The sequence below is a fragment of the Vipera ursinii genome (assembly GCF_947247035.1).
Source record: "Vipera ursinii genome assembly, chromosome: 7".
NCBI classification, from domain to species: Eukaryota; Metazoa; Chordata; class Lepidosauria; order Squamata; family Viperidae; genus Vipera; species Vipera ursinii.
This window is the reverse complement of record NC_139521.1, coordinates 77,627,665-77,645,439: the sequence shown is the minus strand read 5'-3', so window position 1 is coordinate 77,645,439 and position 17,775 is coordinate 77,627,665. Positions and strand designations below refer to the sequence as shown.

General features: G+C 54.6%; 1 protein-coding gene across 1 annotated transcript in view; it reads left to right on the top strand.

Moving 5' to 3' along the window:
- LOC310643053 (maestro heat-like repeat family member 5) overlaps positions 1-12,556 on the top strand; it is a gene marked incomplete at both ends in the record, with an annotated part of 33,122 nt that extends 20,566 nt beyond the window's left edge. Inside the window, 11 exons of the mRNA XM_083367085.1 lie at positions 379-496; positions 1,193-1,336; positions 3,056-3,232; positions 3,624-3,779; positions 4,484-4,606; positions 6,645-6,747; positions 7,897-7,971; positions 9,496-9,589; positions 9,908-9,960; positions 11,641-12,026; positions 12,404-12,556. Of these exons, the coding sequence (XP_083223211.1) occupies positions 379-496; positions 1,193-1,336; positions 3,056-3,232; positions 3,624-3,779; positions 4,484-4,606; positions 6,645-6,747; positions 7,897-7,971; positions 9,496-9,589; positions 9,908-9,960; positions 11,641-12,026; positions 12,404-12,556 (1,582 nt within the window). The remainder of the gene's footprint in view (positions 1-378; positions 497-1,192; positions 1,337-3,055; positions 3,233-3,623; positions 3,780-4,483; positions 4,607-6,644; positions 6,748-7,896; positions 7,972-9,495; positions 9,590-9,907; positions 9,961-11,640; positions 12,027-12,403) is intronic.
- Between the last annotated feature and the right edge of the window lie 5,219 nt (positions 12,557-17,775).

Sequence of the window (17,775 nt, the reverse complement as noted above, 5' to 3'; positions counted from 1 at the left end):
GTATTTTTGTTTCTGGACTGTTTGCTTGGACTCATTTTGAGCAATTGTTTGGAAGTTATCTCATTCCAGTGGAGGCTTGAGGTAACGAGCCTATTTTGGCTGACTGTTTGTATTTTGCTGCCAAGACCTTATCAGAAGGCAATTACTAAAGCCTGAGGAATTAACCCTTGCTAGTCATGCCTGCTTGTCTGTCTGTTTGTACCCCGGGAGGGGGGGAACAGAACACCTCCGGTGCCAGGTGGGGCCCTTGAGGGTGTTTTGCCCCTGGAAGGGGGGCGGGGGGGCGAGGAGGCAGGCAGTTCTCTTGGCTGCCCCCTAGTGGCCTCTGTCTCTCACAGCACAGCCATCACCCTCTGACTCTGATCTCCCATCACGCAGGGCCATGACTGAGTGCAACAGTGCCCAGATCCCGGGAATCTTTGGGGAGGCTGCCCTCATTCTCAGCAGTGAGGAGGATGAACTGAAGAAGATGACGGCCTTGGCGCTCGTGATCGAGGTGAGGACTCGCCTTGGGAGGTGTTGTGATTCAGGGTCAGCCTGTGGGTTCGGCAGTTGGGTCGGATGACTCAGATGAGGAGGAGGAGGGGGGTGTTGAAGAACTTGCTGATGATGGCTTTGAGGCTCCGCAGAGCCCCCAGCCAGGCCCCTCTCACCTGGTGGAGACCCAGCTGTGTGAGCCTGACAGCGTGGATGAAATGACCCACAGCTGGCCCTGTTCAAGGACGCCCGACGCAGGAGGCAGTCAAGTAGGAGTAAACAGAGGAAGGCAATGGGGCTTCTCGGAAGGAGGGAGAGAGAAGCCACGCCCTGAACTCTTTATAAAGGACTTGTGTGGGGAGGGCTGGTTTGCTGAAAGCAACCGCTCAGATAGTGTTTCAAAGCTCCGGTATCTTGGTTCGTGTCTTGTTTGTTTTTGTAATAAATTTGGCAGACGTATTCCAGCCTCTTGCCGTCTGTAAAGGGGTTGCCTTTTCTGCAAGGCCGGTAGCAGGCTGGTACAGAACAGGAGGGGGGTGGGTGTCTCTTGTCCTAAAGCCACCAAGCGAGGCAGAGCTTTGTGGATGCTGCTGCCCTCTTGTGTGCGCGCACACACACACACATTCTTCCATATCCCGGGGCCTGTTCATGTTTAGCCTTCCTGTCCCCTGCACAATCGTTTGCCAATAAAGAAAAGGTCCTTTTACTTCCTCAGTTCCTCAAGAGTTCCTCTGCCATCAAGATGATGAACAGATTCAGCCTCCGGGAGCATCTGGAGGAGGGCCTGGCTGCACGCAATCCCTCGGTGCAAGACCTCTGCCTGAAAGGGCTCAGCAGTTTTGTTTTCCAGCAAGGGAAGGTAAGAGCTGTCCGAAGAAACTGGCCCAGGTCAAACCCCAGGCGCCACACAGGTCAGAGCCTGAGGGTGGCCCAGACCAGCGGGAGCCCTCTTGGCAGTCAGGTATTAACCCTGCACACTTTTAACTCTTAAAATCCTCAAGTCTTACCTTTCCTGCCAGGAAGAGTCTGGCTTCTAGAGTGTGGCGGTTTCTTCTCACTCCCTTTCCTGCTGCCTAGGTGACTCTCTCACTTGCGCACGAGGGCAAAGCATTAACTCCCCTTCTGAAAGGGCATCAGAAGCTTTCTGATCATTACTTTCCAAGAAACACCTTTCATTTACACTTATCTGCTTAATTTCCCAAATCTCCATGTACTTAAACACAGTGAGCTCAACAGTGCAAGGTAGATGAATCACCTAGACACTGAAAGCAACAACACCCAAAGGTACAACGAGGTACAACAAAATCCACAAAATTACAAACATAGAGGATAAAGAACTAGCATGCAAGCCAATGCTTCCATCTGACCAAAGTTCATAAAGTCATTTCTGAAGGGTGAATTGCCAAAATCAGGCACACAAGCAAGCTGAGATCCAGTCATCTGAAATGGAGGTTTGCCTGGATGGCAATCAAGACCAGCACACGTGGCTTCAGGTGGGTGTGACGGACCACGTGGTCCTTCAACCATCTTCCCAAAGGCATAGGTGGTCCACGGCACTTGGGAGGGTCCACCTCAGCTGGGCTACCAGATGAGGTCTTCCAGAAGGAATGGCTCTAACCCAGCCTCCTGGTAGACATGGGTGCAATTCACGATCCAAAGGGAAGGCTTCCCTTTTTCACAAGAGGCTGGATTTCCCTGCTCGGAGACAAAATACATGGATTAAAAAAATTATTTCCTGTAATGAGGGCCAAGGAATGAAGGTCCAAACCTTGAGTTGTGCAAGGAGGGTGACCAAACATTTCATGTGAAGCCAAGCCACAATATTTTGGGGGGGTCTATTTCTCAAGTGAAACCATACAAGAGGCAAAACCTGAGGCTACATCAACTGTGGTGCTTGACAAACTTAATATTCCAGTTGGCCCTCTATTCCCCCCCCCCAAGACCACTGCCATGGCATGAGTGGCTGGGAGTCCTCAGGCCGGAAGGCGAGTGGGCCGGGAAACACCGAAACAAACCAGTATCCATGTGTGCTAGCCGAAGAAATAAAGTCAGCTTGTAAATAGGAGAAAAGAGGGTGGCCCCTTGATGCAACCCCCTTTCTGAGTCCTTGGCCGAGAAGAAGCACTGGAAGCTTGGCACATAAGGCATTCCAGAAGCTTCTACCCAGACTCCAAGAGTGAGTCCATCTCTTTGAATGGCGTCTACAATAGCTTGGGTGCCACAATGTCCTCCTGCATGTATTTGTTGAGCCAGAAGACAAGAGGAGCGCATAGAACAATTGCCCATCCATCAGAAACCACCACGCCAATCACGAACTCTGGGGACAGACACACCCCCCCTCACGTCCTGTGCAGCCTTGCCAGGCCCGCAGTTGCACTGCCACCTAGATGCCAATTAAACCAGATTTGCAAGCCACAGGATCTGCAGAGGCCCATCCACGCTCTCTTTTCAAAGAAGAATGCAGGAAGAGGCAGGGAGGATCCCATCCCGGTCCCCGTAGGCAGGGGTTGCACTCCGCCATTTGAGACCGCAGCAGACTTCCCTCTCAAACCTCTGTTTGCCTCCCTCTTCTGCTCAGGTTAAGTCCCTGCGAGACCAGCTTCCAACAATGATCAACTCTATTTTCAGTGGACGTGAAGAAGATGTTCTGGAGGGGCTGAATGACCTAATGACCACACTCTATGAAATGGATGGCCAGGGAATTGGGCTCATCTCTGTTGACCTTGCTCTGAATGTCCGCTCATTTTTTGAGGATGTAAGTTTTGAAGAAATGGGGTTGGGGCTTCCATAAATACATAAGAACACCTGATGAATCAGCCCAAGGTTGTCAAGCCCTTGAAGGCTGGTAAATTCAGGAGGAAAAAAATACTTATATTTCTGGAATGATCACCTTGAAAGTGAGGAGGATGTTTGAAACCAGTACGGGCAATTTTCTAAATTTATATTTTGAATTGAGGAAGTTTTGGGGGTTTTTTTTCCTGAAAGAACTTGAACAATCCCAAGTTAATCCACTAAAATCTCTCTCCTCTTTTGCTGTCAGGTGAAATTCTTTGGGTTTCCTAAGAGCATCAAAGCTGGGCTGCCGTGACAGAAAAACTGTCACAACACACTTCATACAAGCTTCTTGCTTTGTGTGTCTCCATCAGGAAAGAGCGGACGTCCGGGCATCCGCCATCTCCTTGTTTGGGCAGCTGGTGATGAGGTCGAAGGAAACAGAGAAGGCCCTCCTGAAGAAAGAAGTGGTCTACAGCCTCCTCCCTCTGCTGCTCCACTTGAAAGACCGGGAGACCACGGTGGCCATGGCAAGTTCAGATGCCTGCAGAGGTGGCCGTCCTTTTGCACCCTCCTGGGAAGGGTGAAAGTTCAGGAGCAGAATATCTGTCTCTCCAGCTGAAGCTCCAGAGCTCCAGTCCTAGCCGGTATCTCCAGCTTGGCCTAGGAAGGATCCCTTCTGACACACTGACTATCACCAGTGTAAACAGAAAGGATCCTGACACAAACCGTCCTAAAGTCTTGCCTATGCAGCCTTGAACCCAGGAACAAACCAAGCCTCCAGTGAGGGTGCCCGTCTGAGAGGGTGAAGATTGAGCTGGGTTCAGTGGCGCCAACATGAATGTAGAACCGGAGGATTTGAAGGGGGCACAGCAAAGTTCAACAAACATGGTCTGCAGGTGGAGTTCATTGTCACAAGCCAGCACTCAGGAGGCGACCCCTGGCTTCACTTACACAATAACTGAGGAGGGAAGAGCAGACAGTGAGCCAACAGGAGTTTGGATGCAGGCCCTTCCTCCTCCTGCCTCACGAACATGTCCCGCCACCGGGAGCAGCAAGGGTTCTAACGAGGTTTAGAAAAGGGTGGCCACTTCTGTCATTTGCGGGGTGGGATGTTGGTGAGTTTGGCAGCTAGATCGGTGCCCAGCAGGATCCCTCTTAGGCTGAGATGGCTTATGGGGTCTTCTGCAGGGGGCAACTCACCCACCTGCCCCCCCTTTCTTCCTGGTTTCAGAGCTGCAAGCTGACTCTCTTGCACTGCGGAGTCTTCCTTGGGTGGCCCCACCTGAAGCTGATGTTCCGCAGTCTAGCCTGGGATGATCTCCGGAGCTGCTTGGTGAATGCGTGGAAATACTTGGTCAGTGAAGGATTGCTTGGCAATGGCTGTTTTTCAAATGGAGGTCATTGACAAAGTTAGTATAGGCAATCCTGGCTTGATAAGCAGTGGCTTAATGACCGTTTGAAGTTACAACCGCCTTGGGACCATCCAACCGCCGTGAAACAAACAACCATCTCTCCCCCTCCCCCGCCCTGGTCACGAGACCACATTTGTGGTGCTCGGCCGCTGGCTTGCATTTACCAATGGTTGCAGCCTCCCGCAGTCCTATAATCACAATTTTGCTCTTTCCCATTCTCCTCTCTCCTGCAACTCAACAAACCCAGAAAGGGGCAGGAATGAAATGGCAGAAGAAATGCCACCCAAGTCATTTTGAATTCCTAGAGTAAAAGCAGAACAATTATTTGATTTACGTTGTGTTATAGGATCGCTATGGCAGGTTCACCCAATATGTTGGTTGTAAGTCAGGGCAGTTGTTAAGTGGGTCGCCACATGACCTGACTCGATTTTACAATCTTTTTCATAATGGTTATAAAGAGAGTCATCATGGCCATTAAAGGAGCCACATGCTTGTTAAGCGAATCCAGCGTCTCCAATGGGCCTTTTTGCAGGACACGTGACCGCAGGAGGCTGCGCAATAGTTGCAAATGGAGGCTGGCTACCAGGCGCCCCAAATGCAATCATTTCTGTGCAGCAGTCGTGGCCTGGGGGATGAGTGAAAAGTCAGTTGTGTTTGGTTGTAACTGAGAGCCCTGGTGGCACAGTGGTGAGAGTGCAGCATTGCAGGCTGACTCATTGCCCACTGACTCGCTCACGGTGACTCAGCCCCTTCCGAGGTGGGTAAAATGAGGACTCAGATGGCTGGGAAGGGGCAAGAGGCTGACTGCAAATCGCTTAGAGAGTGCCGTAAAGCACCTTGAGGCGGCATGTAAAGTCTAAGGGCTGTTGCTGGTAGAACGACATTAAGCAAGGACTGCCTGTGTGCTCACGGGAGGATGAATTTGAGTGGGAGGGCACGTAAATCCTGGGTCAGCCTCATGACGCCATGACTGCCATGGCTTCTGCGCCTGAACTACAGGAAAGGTTTCCTTCCCAGCCACACTGACCGGGGACCCCTGGGTAAGGCGCAACAAAAGGACAGAACAAAACCTAGGAAAGGCAGAAGCGAGGTCTGCCCTCCGTGAGAAGAGGGGCCCCTAGCACGGAGACTTCCACGGCCACCGAGACGCGCCTAGCTCAGCCTGGTCCGGCTGCAGACTCCTCAACCCCTCGAGGCTCACATCCAGGCCGCTAGGCCTCCCTGTTCTAGGGAAATGCCCACCCACCCACCCACCCACCAACACACACACACACACACACACACAGCTTGAGGGATAACAAAAAAGGAGAAATAGAATCACAACATCTGGCCAAATAATTACAGGTATATCTCGACTTAATGACCACAATTCAGCCCAAAATTTCTGTTGCTAAGCGAGACATTTGTTAAGTGAGTTTTGTCCCATTTCACAACCTTCCTTGCCACAGTTGTTAAGTGAATCAATGCAGTTGTTAACTTACTATTTTGGTTGTTAAGTGAATCTGGCTTCCCCCATTGACGTTGCTTATCAGAAGGTTGAAAAAGGGGATCCTGTGACCCCGGGACACAGTGACCTTCACAAATAAAAGTCAGTTGCTAAGCAGCCGAATTTTGATCATGTTATCATGGAGATGCTGCAACTGTTGTGTGAAAAATTGTCATAAGTCAGTGCCATAACTTTGAACGGTCACTAAATGAACCATTGTAAGTTGAGGACTACTTGTAATTATATCTCTACTGTTCTGGCCACATCAGGCAGGGGAATCCACTGGAGAAAGCAATTATGCTTGGGAGAGTTAGCGGTAACAAGGAAACCAGGCCGCCAAAGGAGACAGCGTGGCTGCTGGACACTGCCAAAGCTGGCCCCCGGCCAGGTCACAGAGAGGAGTGGCGAGTCAGGAGAGGCCCAGAGACTCGCTGGAGGGGTGTGACCTCCTCCTCCTCCTCCCCATGAATTCGTATGCCTTTTTTTCTCTGCAGATGCGGAACAACCATGATAATATCCACATTTTCATATCCCAGTCCTTGGGATTCCTCCATCACGCCCAGACCGAAATCAGGAACGGTGCCGCGCGGTTCATGGGTAAATCTCAGGAAATGCTTTTCCCTCCCTCAGATCGCAGCCCCTCCCCCAGTCCTTTTCCCCTGAGCTTCTGCGTGGGGGGGCCAGAGGGGCTGCTGGACAGGCAGTGCTCCAGCCCCGAGGCAGCGATGAGACTGGGAGGGGCCAAGACCAGGGAGCAGAGAGAGCTGAATTGGGACCACGTTCCTGAGGGTGGCAGAGCAGCTTTTGACCGGTGCCTGGAGGGAAAGCGAAGAGGTGGCTGGGGAGGGCACGTGCCACAGAGGAAGAGCGTAGCAGATGCGTTGCAGCAAACACAGCCCAGACTGGAAGGGGGCCATTGGGCAGTGTTGCTGGCATCGGCCTTTCCATAGATTGTGGCAGCCCCTAGAATGGCCAGTGCAGAAAGTCTCCGAGCTCCTTTCAGAAGGGAGAGACGTGCTCCCAATTTGCTCAGGTGAAATGGGGAGTCACAAAGCTTTGTGGATTCACAAGGTTTGGTGCAGGAGCAGGCACCCCTTGCAATTTCGTTTCCCTTGTTTTAGTAACACAGCAAGCCAGCAAAGCAATTCTCACTGTCAGTTTACGTCCTGGTTGCTTTGCCAGAAAGATTCCCAGGGGGCCTGGTCAGCTTTCCAGACTCCCCTCTTCTCCGCTGAACGGTGCAGCTGGTCAGTGACATCCAGCCGGGAGTGCCAGTTGGTCCCCCCTCGAAGGCTAAGAGGACAAGCCCTTTGCTCCCCCCCAGGAGCCACAGATAGCCGCCCGGGAACAGGGCCAATGGCCCTGGGTGACTTGGCTTTTCTGCCTCTGGCCAGGCAAAAAGAAGCGCCTCTGCCTGGCACATGCCGATGCCAGGACAGCTCATCTCTTTAAGAGGCAAAATGAGGGACCCCGGGGGGGGAGAGGAAATTGGTGTTGGCAAGACACGAGTTTGCTGTATTGAAGCCTAAGCGAGGAGCGGACTTCCACGTCTATCTTCTCTTCCTGTAAGCCTGCCAAGGTGCTGCGTAGAATGCAGGTTTAATACAGCCGCTTGCCCAAGTGGGCCAACACCCTCCTCTTTAATCAGGAACCCTTGTTGCCTGGCATATTTCTGCAGGCCTCGGGGAAGGCGTCACTTAGGGGTTCACAAAACAAAGCAAAACTATCAAATTGTTTTTGGTGTAGGCTACACGCTCAACTATTACAGCTCAGAACTGTCTAAAAACTTGGAACAGGAGGACCTTTCCCACCTGAGCAAAGGTAGGAGAGTAGAGGCGGTGGGGAGGGATGGCCACCTGCCCGAGCTAAACAGGAGGCTCCCCCTTTGCCCCGGTTCCATGCTGCTGCTTCCCCCCCCCCCCGCTCCCTCTGCTGAAGACTCGTGAGGTGGCGCCTGGGGGCGCAGTTGTGGGGCTGACCTCCCATTCCTGGCGCTTCTCCAAAGCTGGGCTGAGGCTGTCTGCTAAGTGCCACCAGGCCCCTCCCCCCACCACCACCCATGGTTTGGATTTCATGCTTCAGCTATGCTACCTCAGTCCCTGGCTTAGAGCAATAACAAGCTCACGTATAATGATGCAATAATTGACAAAAATAATACTGAAAATAATTCAGTGTATAAAAAATTACAGAAGCCCAGGGTTGAAAAGGGTCTTCTGGTTGAACCCCTGCCCCAGCCAAGACTCCTCAGACCCATCCCAGAGGAAAGGTGTCCAACCTTTGCTGGAAAACCTCCAATGATGAAAGCCCCCCCCCCCGCACTCCCCCCCCAACTGCAGGAATCTGTTCCACAGTCTGCTCTCGTGGTCAGAAAATTCCTCTACTATTTCAAGTTTGGAGTTATCTTTCTAAAGCCCCCACCTGCCTTGGTCCTTTCGTTAGCCTGGGTTCCCCCTCCCTGGGATAATTTTTTGAGCATTAAGCGATCATAAATACATGGTGAAAAAAAATGGTGCTGTTTTTAACTTCCTGAATATTAAGAGGTCCATAAAGCTCCACCCGTGGTGGTGGTGGGTCTGTGTTTGGATCACCCATTTGACACAGTTTGCATTCAGCAAGAATTCCTGACCAGCAGAAATAGTCTTGCCACTAGTAGTGTCAACCCATCTGCATAACTTTTTAAAAAACTAATTTTAAATATCTCAACAAATAAAAAGGGTGCTTTTACCTACTAACCAAAACTATGCATGAAAATATGCCATAGCAAGAGACCGTAGCGGTGTAGCTATTTCATATATAATGCAATACCGTCCCCTCTTTTATAAGGTCTGTTTCCTTTGAATAATTTAAATCCCTCTAGCTGTATGTTCCATTCATGGGTTTAATCCCGCCCAGTTTTGATAACGGCAATAATCTTGTATTTGCTCTGATGCGCCTGGATGTCCAGTTTGCCCTGTTTGTTCAAGCGCCAGTTGTGCAGGCAGTGTAAGTCCTTTGTGTGTGAGTTGTTGTGTGAGTCCTTTTTGACGGGGCCTGCGCTTGCTTCCTACCTCTCCCGTTTTGGACCCGAGCTCCCTTGCTTTCTTACCACTTGGTGGATTGCCCTGGGTGGTTTTTGTTTGGGATTAGGTGGCAAAGTTTGGTTTTCTCCCCCTCCGGTTTCACTTTAAAGCCCTTTGGGTGGGCTGAGCCCGTTGTTCTCCAAAATTGTTCTTTCTGGTTCTTGTGAGGCTAGTCAAGCGCCAGAAAATACTTGGGTGCTTTGATTTTAAAAATCCCCATCAATCTCAGCAGAACTGGGGCTCACTGAAAGCCTTCTTTGTAATCTGTACGCTCACTTCGTTCTAGTTTTTCAGAAGATGGAATCGGGTTCAGATACCAGCATGGTCCATTTTGCAAAAAACTACCGGGTAGTTTTGCAGAAATTGTCCGTGAAAAGGAGGTGAGGAACAAGAAGGCATCAACCTCAAATCTTATTCAAAGCAAGGAAACACAAGCCAAGTTCTCCTGGCAAACCTGGTCTCAACACCAGGATGGTAGGGGTGGTCATGGTGAGGGGGGGGGAACTGCCTCTATACAGAGGACCATAGCCGGGGCGGGGGGAGGTGGGGGCTGCAACTCCCTGAATGCCCCAAGGCCCGTAACAAATGTCAGCTCCAGTGGATCAGAAAGGGTAGGAACCAGCTATGGGGAGAGGATGGCGGCCCCGAAGAGAAGCCGGCGGGAACAGCAAAGGCTCAAGAACCTTCTGCCCTAACAGGCTGGCCGGAGCCGGAGAGAAGGACCCACACACAAGGGACACCAGCATCCCAGGTGAGGCATGGGTGGGTTAGGGTCTGGGCTCCTTCCTTGGATAATCCCTGTCATGCTCACACAACACACACACTCACACCGATTACTTTTCCAGGGAATGGCACTGTGGCTACTCCTTGCAAGAGAACTTGCTTGCCTTAGGTAGTCCCCGTAAAAAACAGACTAAGTGATAAAAGAGTGTTTGGGGCAGGGGATTCTTTGCATGCAGTAAAATGCAGATCCACTGAAGTCCGTAAGACCAGAATTCATTATGGGCTGCCAGTGGGCCCATTATGGTGCCTACTATAGTCCTGTTAGACGTTATGTGCTCAAAAGGAGACTTACATCAAAGATGCAACTGTTGCAGCATCCCACAATGCCATGATCACCATTTGTGACCCTCACAGGCAGCTTCCAACAAGCAAAATCAATGGGGAAGCCAGCAGGAAATCATGGTTAATGATTGCGGATGATTTGCTTAACAAGTTGGTTGAGATGGGCAGCTATAGAAATTGAATATTTTAAAGAACTGACACCAGAACTCACAAACTAACATGTTGGGCATAGTAACATGTCACTTTACATTCATGCCACGGAGTGATGGAGTTGTCAGCCCTAATTCTGGTTGACATGTGGGCTACCTATACATTCAGACTGCGCTCTGGCCATATGATCTACTGCTTTTTCACGTATTTATTCCTCCAAGCCACCCCCTCCCTTGCTTCATTTTGCCTTTGCCTTCCCCTCCCTGAAAGAAGGAGAGGTACCAACTTGGGGGCAGAAATTTTTCCACATTGGAAATTCCTGGGCACCCAAATGGAACCCCACTAGGAAAAAGTGTAGCAGGCCAGACCCGAGGGCAACGGTGCCCTTCTCGCCTCCGCAGCTCTTGTCCAGCTCTCGGATCAGCCTTGGGATTCTCATTTGAAAGCTTATTTTGTAATTTTAAAGCTTTAACAAAATTGGGAGCCGGGGGGGGGGAGCTCACCTGCTTGGTTATAACCAGATTGCCAGAAGCTTGCCTCCTTATGACCGGTTGCAGCATCTCACAGTCACTTCTCACCAGCAGAGCCATTAGACTGCCAAGGAGTCCCTCCCGTGGCTGCCCAGTATCCAACCTCCACCCTCCAAGAAGCAGAGAGGCCTGGCCGGCCTCTGCCCCACCTCTGTCCTCGACTCAGGCGGCCTGCTGGGTGGGGAGGGGGGGCAGCACTGTGTCCCCCACTGGCCGGGAGAAGGAATGGCAGGGTGGAAGATGTGAATAATCTTTCTGCAGATGCACACAGCATCACAAGGGGTAAACAGGAGGACCCAGATTGTTGGGGGCAATAAGCTGACTTTGTAATAATGCCGCTGGGGGGGGGGGAAGCCCTAATAAGCAGGCACATACATAGAATGAAGGCTATTGCTAAGCACATTGATTTGTGCTTTAGATTGTAAGCCGCCCTGAGTCTTCGGAGAAGGGCAGGATATAAATGGGATTTAAAAAAAAACAATGCTGAAAAAGAAAGAAAATGGCCGGACTCCACATTCCCAGTCTGCACCAGAGCAGGGATGGGGCTGGCTTCGTTCTCTCCTGTTCCTTTCCAAAGAGAAGCGCATCGCAAGACTGGCTGAAGGGCAGCATTTGCTTCAATGCACGGCGTGGGGGGAAGGGGTGCAACAAAGTTGACCCTGCTTGTCTCCCCCCTCCCACCACAGAGAAATTGCTCCTGGAGTGTGAGAGTAGAGCTGCCAGCCCAATGCTGTTGCCCCCTGAGTCCCCACACCCAGGCCGATCCACGCTGGAGGAGCGGGGGATTCTGGGCCTGTCCACCCCCAAGCAAGTCAGACGGACACTTGCCCAGCGAGGTCAGTCTGCGAATCCCCAGCCTAGCTCGCTTGAACCCAGGCACTGGGCGCTCACGGTCATCCCTGGGCAGGCCCTCAAAAGACCCGCCGCTTCGGCAAACGTCTCTGCGCCCTCTGACCCCCGCAGGGAAGCAGCACAGCGAAGCCAGCGAGAGAGAGAGGGCGCGCTCCCTCGAAGCCCCTCCGGGGGTCTTCGCTTCCACGTCTGCCGGTACTGGAGGGAAGCAGAGCCCGCGGTATTGAGGCATCTTCCGGAGCATCCATGAAGGTAGCTGCCGGGAGAACACCTCAGGCCTTCGCACAAGGGGAGGGGGCTTACAGGCAGAGTCTCCCAGGACTTGCAACCACAACTCTTCGCCCCACCCCCACCCGAGCCGAACCCATTTTTTTAAGCTTCTGAGGCAGGCCTGGAAATGAAGGCCTAAAATGGGACGCCTCATCACGGGAGGGGGGGTATTATTATCCGTGTGAAGGCCCAAGGGAGCAGCAAGATGTCTGGAATGCCAGCCCTGTCTGAGGGAGGGCAGGAGGAGGAGGAGGAGGAAGAGCTAAGGGGGTTGAACTCAGGGTGGCAGTAGTAATAAGGTCCTGAAATGCCCTTCCTTGTGCTCAGCTGATAGGTGAGGCCACAGGATCCCCGGATCCAAAGGGGGGCTCCTGGTCAGAGCGCCACCTTGGGAAATCTCCGCCTGCCTTCGCGCTCCACCGTCGGCGTCTGATCTTGGCAAACGGTTATAGCGCCAGCCCTGCGGGGTTTCCTGCTTGAGGGAGCTGGCCAAGAAGGCTGAAGCTGCCTTCCGAGGACGTTGCTGGGCTGGTGGTGGAGGAGTTTGTCCCCAGTCTTCCCCAGGTTAATCCTCCAACACATCCTGGCTGTGGGGCGGGAATCCCCTCTTTTCTGGAGAGCTCCCCCCCCCACAAGAGAGGAAACCCCAGAGCTGCTCAGTTCTTTTCCGGGACAGTTTCCAAGTCAGTGAGGCTGCTGAAAACATTCGAAACCAGACTGTTCCTGGTCTAAAATAAATCTCTCTCAAGACTGTCCCTGCAGTGGAATGTTATCAGAGTGACGCGTGTACGTGGGCATCACCCCAACGGCAGCAGCGGCAGCAGCAAGGGACAGTGGGATCCCTGCAACAGGGCCAGGAACCAACAGAGTGGGGGTGGGTGGGAGGTGCTTCGTACACCGTTTACATAAATTGAGGGTAGACGCAAATGGTCTAAAACCTCTTTTCCAAGCTTCCTCCAAAAATAGGCCATTGCCACAAAGGAGCTCTTCAACCGCATCTGGGAATCTGAGCCGGATGGCTGGTCCTTCCTGTGGATTCAGAGGAACCCAAGTGGGTGGCATCCCACCAGAGCCGCCACGCACCAGACAGACCCACTCCTGGGTCGACACAATTGTTCTCATTCCCTCCAGCTCCTTGACAGGGAGAGGAAAGGAGCCCCCGTGGCTGCCCCCTGGGCAAGGGAGATGCCACCGGCTAACCCTTTCAACCCAGAAGCGCCTTAAATGGTGCCAGGATCCCAGCCTGTCTGGATGCATCCACACGGATTTCCACCCTGGGCGGGGGGGGGTGTGTCTTTAGGGCTCCTCTAAAAAGGGAGCCCTTCCTCCTTTTGCCCTACCCCCAAAAGAGTGAAAAGGCAGGGATTTCAGACATCCGGTTCTAGGAGACACCTGAAGTCTGGTAGGAAACGGGTGCAGAGTAGGATCAGCACCAGAAACCGAAGTCAGCCAGGCTCTGTTCTTCTTTGCAAACCGAGAGGAGATTTCCCTCCCACAAGCCCCGCTGGGTTGGGTTACAGATCAGGAAAGGAGGGAAAAAGTTGTGAAAGACTAGCTGAGCCTAGGCCAGTTTGGGTTCGGCTCAAACAATCCTGTCCTGCTTGGGAGCCATTTCTCCACTTGCTATTCCAGGCTCAGCTCAGCTCAGCCAAGAAGCACCAAACTGCACCGATACTTGTTCCTCTCCCTTGTCCGGATCCCGCCGGGTGCAGAGCCTGAGTTTCTCTGTGGCTCCGCAAGGCTGGATGGGACCTCCACACCAAAGCGAAGATGAAGCACCCAGCCCTCCTCCTCGCCTTTTCCTACGGGTCGTGGGCAACACGGCTCCTGTTTCTCAGACACGGGTCCCACCGGGCATTAGGAAGCTTTATTGCACACATCCTTGGCAGGTGGGCATCCCCCACGTGCCACATGCCTCAGGCCCAAATGGCGCCCCATCCCTGGGGAAGGTACGGGAGCGCCCCCGACACTGCAAAGGGCAGGTCAGAGCAATAAGCATGAGAGGGGGAGAAGGGGGTGCCAAATGGGCATGAAGTGGGGCCAGAGTGACAGGCCGGAACAGCCACAAAGCTGCCGCTTCCGCAACTGAGGCCACCGCTGTAAAGGGCTGCCTCCTGCCGGCTCGGCTGACAGCCAAGGCGCCTCGAGACTCAGTGCAGCTCTGCAAGGTAGAGGTTTCCACCCGCACCAGCGACGGCCACGGGCTGCCCTCTGGAAGCTGACGCCACCACGTGCACCGGCTTGTTGGACAGCAGGACCTCCCCGATCACCTGTGAGCAGCAAGGCAAAACCAAGAGGGGCTGCGGAGGGAGATCCTGGCTGCGACCGGCAGCCACCCCTGCACTAGCTGCTCCTGAGACTCTTCCCCTCCCCCCGCACGCCCCTTACCTGGCCTGTTCCAGTGTGGATAATCCCCGCCCCACTGGTGCCGCTGCCCCCGGCCACCACCACATCCTCAGTGCAGAACTGGGCTGAGTAGAGAAATTCTCCCTGGGTGGGGTTGCCAGGAAAGGGCACGTTTTGCCACAGCCTGGACATCCGCAGGTCCCAGAGTTGCAGAGCATCGCGAGGCACCCAGGAGGCAGTCAGGATATGTTCTCCCTATTTGGGGGGGGGGAGGCAAATGTGCGACCTCACTGTCCTCTCTCTTTGGCACAAGATTTGCTTCCGTTTGGAGTAATTGGTGGAGCGCTGAACCCAAAGCCTCGTAGCCTACAGTTGAAGCTTTGAAGTCATTTGCATCCGATGCCTCGCCTGGAAGCCCAAGGGGTGGGGGAGGAGGGGACTCGCATGCGCTGCCCTTTTGGGTCTCTCCATCTGCTGCAGAGGTCACTCTGCACCTGGCGCAGGCGTGTCTCCCTCTGGGAATGCTCAGAGGATGCCACTGCCAGCGCCGAAGCCCACATCCTGCTTGACCCGAGGCTTCACCTTGCCATCTGCTGAGCCTGGAGGATCTGGGTTTGGAGGGCAGCCCCAGGCCTTGGGGAAGCAGGAAAGAGAGGGCCCCCCACTCACTCCATTTGGCCCGCAGGATCGCATCCTTTTCTCTTGCGAAGGTGGAAACCCCCTCCCCCCACCCCACGCCTCAGACGGGACGCACCTTGACGTCGATCCCAGGACCGCAGATGTGGGGCCCGTTGATCACGCTCTGCGCCCCTTTGGGCACGCGCTTGTCCCAAACCTGGCAGAGGACAGGCAGCCAATCTCAGAGCCGGGCGCCGGCGGTGCGGGGAGGGTCAGCGCGCCCGGGGGGGGCGACACTTGCCTTGACGGAGTTGTCCCAGCCGCCGGTCAGGAAGAGGTGCAACTCGGTGGGGTGGAAGCGCAGCGCGAAGATCCGCCGGGAGTGGCCGCTGAAGGGCGTGAATTCGTCCCCGGCCATGAAGTCGGGCGCGCGCACCACGTGGACTAGCTGCGAAGAAGAGAGGAGGAGGAGGAGGAGGAGGAGGAGGGGGGGAGCGCGGGAGGCGAGGGCGCGCTCGGGGATGGGGCGGGAGGCCGGGGCGTGGCTCACCTGGTGGGTGTGGCTGTCGTAGAGGCGGATGTGCCGGTCTTTGCCGGCCGTGGCGAAGGCGCTGCCGTCACGGCAGAAGTCCAGCGCGTGGATCTCGTTCTCCTCCTCTGCGGGGCCGGGAGGGGGGAGTCAGCAGCCCCGCCCGCTGGCTGCCGACCCACCGCTCAGAGAGGCCGCGGCGCTCCCTGCGGGGCCGGGAGTGGGGTGTCCGCAGCCCCGAGCGAAGGGCCCGCCCTGCGCCCGCCCGCCCGCCAGCTGACCCACCGCTCAGAGAGGCCGCGGCGCCCCCCGCGCGCAGGTCGTAGAGGACGACGACCCCATCGGCTCCGGCGGCCAGCAGCAGCCCGGGCTCAGCGCGATGGAAGCCGAGTGCGGTGACGGCCTGCCGCGGGCGCCGGCCCGGACGCAGGCAGGGTCCCGGCGCGCCCGTCCCGGCGTCCACCAGCTGCGGGGAGAGCGGCGTGAACTCGGGGGGCGGCGGCGGCCCTCGCTCAAAGCGCCCGCCGCCCGGCCCCCGCTACCTGCACGGCGCCGTCGCCGAAGCCCGCGGCCAGCTGCGCGCCGCTCGCGCCGAAGCAGAGGCTGTAGACGCCGTGCGCCTCCCTGCCCAGCGGCACTCTGCGCGCCGCCGTCGCCGCCGCCGCCATGCTCCCGGCCGGGCGTCCAGCGGTCGCCCCGGCAACGGCCGCTCCGTTGGCGCCGCGGGACCAGCCGCACGCGGATCGCCGCCTGCCGGGACGCGCCTCCTGCAGCCCGCAGAGCTCCGACTGGCTTCGCGGCGGGCCTCGGAGCCTCCGGCTGCCGCCCACCTGGCCCGGGACGCTCCGGTGGCCCCGATCATACGAAATGTGCTGGGAGAAGACCGGGGGTGCAGGGTAGGCGAGGGGGGGGTGTCACCCGCCAGAGAGAGTTGCTATTTCAGTTCAGTCATAACAGAGCTGGAAGGGACTTTGGAGGTCTTCTAGTCCAGCCCCCCGCCCCACCCCCCGCTCAAGCAGGAGACCCTCTACCATGTCAGACGGGACTGTCTAGTCTGCTTAAAAACCTCCAGTGGTGGAGCACCCACGATTTCTAGTGGCAAGCTATTCCCCTGTTTAATTGTTTCTCCTTATTTCCAGATTGCTTCTCTCCTTGATTAGTTTCCATCCATTGTTCCTTGTCCTGCCTTCTGCTGCCCTCCTCTGTGTGGCAACCTCTCAAATACTGGAATGCTGCTGTCATTGGTCACCCTGTACTTCATAAGTTTTTGTCTCCAGGCCTTTGATCATCTTAGTTGATCTTCTCTGCACTTTTTCCAAGGTCTCAGCATCTTTTTTGTAATGTGGTGAACAAAACTGAATGCAGTATTCCAGGTGTGGCCTTGGTACTAATACGTCACTCGATTTTGATTCTATGCCTCTGTTTATACAGACAAGGATTGTATTAGCTTCTTTTGGCTGTTGCCGCACACGGCTGGCTCATATTTAAGTGATCGTCTAGTAGGACTCCAAGGTCCCTCTCCCAGTTACTGTTTTACTGCATGCATCAGCCAGCCACTCATGCGGCCCAGTTAAGAACAGGCCATGGACTGGTAGTGGGCTGCGGCCCACAGTTTGGGGACCCCTGCGCTAGAGGCTGCCCTGATGAGGCCCAGCCTCTTCCACAGAGCGACATGATGGCAAAGCTTGTCTTTTTCTGCTTCTGTCACCTCTGTACTTTTCTGAGTCTGCCTGGAATCCCCACATCCATCCTGAGCACGCAAGGAGGCTCACAGCCCCCCCCCCCCACTGCCCTGCCAGTGGCTCCACCCAGCCTTCCAAGGGGTCTTCCTTACGCCTCGGTCCCAGAGATTCCATAGAAGAGAATGACATCCTGGCAGCCACGCACAGCTTCACCGAGTACTTCCACATGTTGCAAACAGCAGGACGTCAAGAAACCATGATGGACTCAAAAAGAGAGCCAATAACCTTGATGAGCAGGTGACTGTCCCATCTTAGCAGGCCTTTTCCAAACAGGATTAGGAGCTTAATGCTAAAATCTGTGGAATGGAAAGCAATACAATAAGTCCAGAGCCTATTGTGGTGAATAAAGGTGCCCCCCCCAGCTCCCCAATACATCTGTAAGTTGCGTTCAGTATCTCTGGGATGGGTGGTGAACATCTAAAAGTGTAAGAAAATATTCACAGCAGGCTGAAGTCACCTTGGGT